The 6,324-nt window shown below is 35.8% G+C and overlaps 2 protein-coding genes across 2 annotated transcripts; both read left to right on the top strand.

The window, feature by feature from the left end:
* Positions 1-622: 622 nt before the first annotated feature.
* On the top strand, positions 623-1,723 carry LOC133850642 (uncharacterized). The gene has a single exon (XM_062286779.1). It carries the CDS (start codon positions 736-738, stop codon positions 1,555-1,557), a length of 822 nt encoding a protein of 273 aa, XP_062142763.1. The 5' UTR covers positions 623-735; the 3' UTR covers positions 1,558-1,723.
* A 1,988-nt stretch (positions 1,724-3,711) lies between these two features.
* LOC133850340 (uncharacterized) lies at positions 3,712-4,635 on the top strand. The gene has a single exon (XM_062286400.1). It carries the CDS (start codon positions 3,758-3,760, stop codon positions 4,475-4,477), a length of 720 nt encoding a protein of 239 aa, XP_062142384.1. The 5' UTR covers positions 3,712-3,757; the 3' UTR covers positions 4,478-4,635.
* The last annotated feature ends 1,689 nt before the right edge of the window (positions 4,636-6,324 follow it).

Consider the following 6,324-nt stretch of genomic DNA (forward strand, 5'->3'; position numbering starts at 1 on the left):
CTAGTAATTGTACATATGTTATGTAACAGGCAATCGGGTCTTAGCTGCTTTGATTTACAATCAGTAATTAATATGAATTTACCATTATAGTTCTATAACAAATAAAGCCCTTGGTATATCATACTATTTGTCCAGTATATTAATTTCGAATACCTTAAGAATAATACCGAAATGTATTGATTTTTTTGAAAATGAGTAATGAGTATCCCACAGTCGAGCACACTCGACTGTAGTTTTCTTACTTGTTTTCTAAATGGTAGCTACCATCAGCTTTTGATACTTGAGAATTCTTTCAACATTTGTTTCAAATGTGGAACTTATTATAATTAGTATTTTGGATCATTTCACATTAAATGAAAATACATTTCAAGTATTACGAATGTTAAGTATAGCATTTTACAATTCTATTTAAATAGCTTTTATTCGGACTTTCTATATAAATTAGTCTTTAAATTTAAAAACTGTTATCCAAAATACGGAAATAGCAATTCAATGTGGGAATCCTAAAATTAATTGTACTTTTTCAGTTATATAGGAAATTAATGATTAAAAATGCTGGAATCAAAAAATGTTGCCTAATTTTTCGAAAGATTTATATAGTAAATGGAAAGTAAAATCAAATTCTTATTAAAAATACTGAGATTTATATGTCATTATCTATAACTAAAATAGTTACTGAAACCAATATTTGAGTACCGTTGCTAAAAATTTAAGTTGAACTACAAGAACAAGAAAATGGAACCTCGACCAGAACAGTTATTCCATTACCAGCAACAGCCACAGGATCAGCAACAGCAGCAACAGCGACAGCGGCCGCAAACTGTTGTTTTTATGACACGGAGACCCGAACAGAGGCCGGAATCGGATCAGGTCGTCGTTTATGTGATCGATGAACTAACATTGCAGATGTTTATACGAAAAGTATATCTTATTGCAATCATCTTCATATTAAGCACCTCCGTCACTTGGCTTTCGATCGCTGCCTCCGGATTTGAGTTCTATCCAACGATTCCTGTACCGTTTTTCGTCTGGCTGTTGCCAATATTGCCTTTGATACTAATTTTGGATTGTGTGCCCAAAATACGCTATACTTTTCCCTGGAATTGGGCGATAACCATACTTATTGTCATTCTTATCACATTCGCTGGCGCCTGTTTTATGGATCAAATAGAATTTCTCATGGTTCTTTTGGGTGTAGCTATCTCCATTGTGATTGTTGCCGCTTTCTATGTCTGTGGTGCTCTGTGTCCACAGTCATTTGTGCCAGGAATGCTCTGCACAGCGGTCATGAGTTGTCTTTTTCTCATAACTCTGTTCTCAATTGGCATAGTGCTAATATTTGTGAAGAGTCCCGTACTTTACCTAGTCTTTGGCATTCTATTATTGTGTATGACAGTCGTGATAATGCCTTTCCACGCTCAGTATATCCATGGTCGTCTACAGGTTGTGCCTCTGTTCGATGTGCTGCACTGCTCTATGACCATCTACTTTCATTTTATAGTGACGTTTTCAGCCCTTTGTATTTTCGAATTTTACATGAAGCATAAGGACGACTAATACAATACCAAAAAAAAAAAAGTGGCATTACCTTTTTTTCTTACATTTTAAGAAATTTTATTACATGAATAAAGGAAATTCTGGAGTCATAATTAAATCATTAGGATTTTCGCCATCAAGATATTGCAAAACTTGCAACTTTTTAATAAGGAACAATATGTGAATTTGAATTCCGTTTTATATATATAAATCTGGTGAATTTATACGATCAAGAATAAAAAGTAAATTATCAATACATTGCAATAAGTTCATAATTACCAAAAAGGATCATATTACAATATTTAATGTAACCAAGAAGGTTTTGTCTTGTTTTACTAAGAATGTTATTTACTTATTGGTTTTGTTTTTTAGAATCAAATTCTGAGAACTTAACTCCATATATTTTGTATCTTGAAAACTTATTTTCAAATATTCAAACAGAATGTCACGAAAAATTCTGTATTAAATTTTGAATTATATATCAAATGTTAAAAATTATGTTTTTAGATTTTCTGGTTCTTCATAAATGAAATTTATTTTTTATCTTGCCACAATTTAAATATGCCAATGAACCGCACTTTTTCTCGCCTTTGCGAAGCTTATATATTTTTTATACCCGCTACCCATAAGATAAGATTATTACAACTTTTTTTCGACACAAAATATTTGTCTTCCCACATATATTTTGATCAACAGTCTGCCCGTATGCCCATGTATAAACTTAGATGCAATAGTCTATATAAGAAAGAGATATAATATTTTAACAACAGTTTAACCAACTAAAATTAAAGTTGCTGGAACTCTATCTCGTATAGTCTCTGAAATAAGGTGTTCATACGGACAGAAGGACAGACGGACATGACTATATCGTCTCGGCTGTTGACTCGGCTGATCAAGAATATACATACATATATACCTCATTCTGCCTGTCACATACATTTCCTGCCGGCACAAAGTTATGATACTCTTCTACCCTACAAATTATTTTATATGCCAATGGCAAGCTGCAGTTGTCGGGTGGTAATTTCTTTGTAAGCCAATCTCGCTTATCCTGTATTCCTGGTATATTTTGTAATAATAAAACTATGTATATACATATATAGCTTTTGCTATATTATACCACTTTGATTTTTCGTTTCCTTGAGTTTGAAATCGTAAAATTTACATTGAAATCAAAATCATTAAATCGTTCTATATATCAAGTTGAAAAATTTAATATTGTAAATTCTATTTCGAATATTTTATCTTCTCGCAAAATGCATCCGTGGCCTGAACAGTTGCTTCATTACCAACAGAAACCTGAAAAATCATTGTATGTGACCCGAAGACCAGAACAGAAATTAGAACCAGAGCAAGAACAACGTTTAGTCGTAATCGACGATGCAACATTGAAATCGTTCGTTCGAAAAGTATATTTAATTGCGATCGGATTTATATTGATCACAGCAGTGATATGGCTGGCGTTATCGGCGGCTGGTATGGTTTTAGATTTGAATTACAAGCGTGAACTCTTTTGCATACTTATGGGTTTATTGTGGACATGTGTTTTACAAACTGTGGAAACTCAATACGAGTCACTAATAGCTAAGATAATCGTCTCATTGATCGCAGTCATTTTTTTAACATTTGGTCTAGTGGATAATCAAAATATTATCGTCATGTTGGTGGTGATTTCAGTGTCCATTGTGATAACCGTGATTATCTATATCTGTGGCGCTATGTGGTCACAGGAACTAATACCTAGAGTCAATACTCAAGTAATTTTCATGGGTATTTTTATAATTGTTTTGATCAAAGCTGCCTTGTTGATATTGGCTTTAAAATCGCTTGAGATTTACATTCTTCTTTCCATATTCCTCCTAATCGTGGCTGTATGGATGGGAATGTTCAACGCGAGATCTATCCATGGATGCAATCAGTTTATTCCGCTGATGGAGGTCTTTATGTCGGCAATAACTGTATATATAACTTTTTGGTTGACAGCTCATGCCATGTTTTTGGTTCATACTTATTTAACAAAAAAGCGCATTCTTAATTAAATGTATAGCTAATTATATTTCATTTGACTTTTTATTTATAATTACATTTTTGGGGATTTTCTTGACCAAAGTTTTTATTTTGATCAGTATTTACATAGCGATATTTCATAACGTTTTAAGTAACATTCAGAGGAGTCTTGATTTTATCTGTCAAATTATTTCATTTGCTGGTATACTTCAATATGAGTCAATCGGAACCCGAAATCTATGGCATCCCGCCCGATGTGACAATTCGGCATGAACTGCGCATCTATTTCTTGAGCGTGTTGTTTGCCTTCATTGCACTCTTTCAATGGTTTCTCATTCAATACTTATTGGACTGGAGCAAGTACCGATTATCACCTGTGCGATATGGCTATTGGCTCATTGCCACGTTCTTTGGCATCTCGGTACTGTCATGTACGGCATTTGGTCGCAAGTATCCCTGCAACGTATTCCTCGTTGCGATCATTGTGGAGAGCTCAACGCTGTACATTGCCATGGAGCAGCAGAATACAAAGGGAATACTGGTCAACGTATATGCGGGTCTTATTGTGATCTGCCTGGTGGTTACCTCGATCATTTATGGTGCGTACGTTCCGATGCGATTAATGCCAGGCGATTTGATGCTTAGTGTCCTGGTTGCGTTGGGCAACATCATGTTGGCCATCTTTTTTCTCAACGCCTACGTCTTTGGCTCTAGCTTAATATATTCAATAGTACGCAATTTTTTTGCATTCGTTGCCGTTACGATGATCATGTATACGGCAACTATTATACACGATCGACAGTTCTATGTGCCGAAGGACGAATATATTTTTCTCAGTGTTTTGCTCTTTTTTGGACATATGATCCTGCATGAACGTGTCCTTACATTGTCCCTCAAAGAGACCAAAACAGTGGACTGCGATGCTTTTATTTAGTCAGCGCTTTACATATATATTTGAGAATGTGTTTAATATTTAAATATTATGTATTCCAATGGGAAAACATCGCTAGCCTTCGTTTTGGAAGAAATGAATGTGTAAATATTTAATTGTAATAATATTCAATATTATATGAGCAATAAAAATAAAACAAATATATATATTTTATATAGGAGAGAAAGATATTATAACTTTGTGTCTCCAGAAAATGTATTTTAAGAATAACGCTTCGTTGTTTTGCTTTTATTCAAAATGGGTAGCAGGTATCTCACAGTCGAGCACATTCGACTTGTTATCTTGCAGCTGCTCTTCATATATGTACATATGTATGATTTTGCAAAATTCAATATTTGCCAAAAAAAAAAATTGTCGGATAGAGTAAAATCGTTGCTTTAAAACCCAACAACGAGCCTTTAATTACACATCTGTTACAGGTGCGAACAGATGGAAGTACTTTTAGCTTTTAAGCTGTGTAAATAGTCGAAAATATTTCCTGAATATTTATTTTTAGGCTTAAATATTTAAGCATTGTATTTCATTTCAGTAATTTACACAATCACAGGTATATTTGTATGGGAAATTGAAATCAAAATCGAATATAATCGATAAGAGAATATAACAAATATATTTAGCAAATTTAGCAAATTCTTAAATATTATATCAACGAAATTCGTTATTGACTGTTATTAATTTCACCCTTTTTCAAGTATTTTATTTGATCGTCCATGCATATTTGATGAGATGCTAGGGCATCGATTTAAACTGGCTTAAGGAAAAGTAACTAGAGTACTTATGAAATTAGCATAAAGAATATTTCGCCTCAATTGGGCACTTCTTTAAGCTGGCGTAACTGAATCCTCTGCTGCTGCTCTTGCTTCGGCTTCTCTGATACTATTTAAATGAGAACAGGAACAGGATTAATAGGCTGGCGATGGGCGCTCGCCGTTGTCCACGGCAAACAAAGCGACAGCTGCGCAAAACAAAGGAGATGCCAAGGCGTCCGCGAGGTGCTGAACAATGAGGCTGTTGGCATTAGAAGCGCCTGCGCTATTCCGATCCCGACTCTGATCCTCATACCTATCCACTTAAGGTCCAAGCGAAGCGAATAATGAAAATACATTTAGAACAATGCCGAAAACTCGTTATGAGTCACACAAATCTCAGACTACGCTCACGAATCAAACCGTTGTCCAAGAGTATCTCTCTGCCTGCATACCATACCATACCATAAGTGCATAGTTATTTAGGGAGTTTCTTCAATCAAAGCTGAGCAACCCCCAACCCCAACCCCTTTGCCAAGCGTCGTCGCGGTCAGTCGCGAAAACAATCAACGGTCTTAATGTTGATTATGACGAGGATGAGAACGCCTATGACGACCAAAGATTGAGTGAGCCAGAGGAAGACGAACAGGGAAGGGTAGAGGGAGAGGGAACGAACTTATCGTCGCATCTGGAGTGCAGCCTTTGGAGTTAGCCTTTGGAAAAATCTTGCACGAAAATCGTGGGAAATTTCCCAAAAGCGCATATCGAATGCAATTAAACGGCCGCGATTCGCGGTGGTTGCTAACACGCCACGCCACGCACTTGGCACCACCACCACCACCTCGATATCAATAGTGAAATTACCATAGGGGTGGAAAACTTGGTCATCATCATCGCGCATAAAGAGAAAGCTGAGCTATTTCCTAGCGTTTTTCACCCCAAAAAAGAAAACTTAAATTTCCGCTTGTTGCGCGGTCAGCAAAACGAACAAATTTGTGATTTACCTTTCCGGTGACAAAATGCGGAAGTGTTGCAACTACCGAGGACTGCTTTAACGACTTTGCGTGGTATCTGGTTCTCGTT

This window comes from Drosophila sulfurigaster, chromosome 2L (assembly GCF_023558435.1).
Source record: "Drosophila sulfurigaster albostrigata strain 15112-1811.04 chromosome 2L, ASM2355843v2, whole genome shotgun sequence".
Taxonomy (NCBI): Eukaryota; Metazoa; Arthropoda; class Insecta; order Diptera; family Drosophilidae; genus Drosophila; species Drosophila sulfurigaster.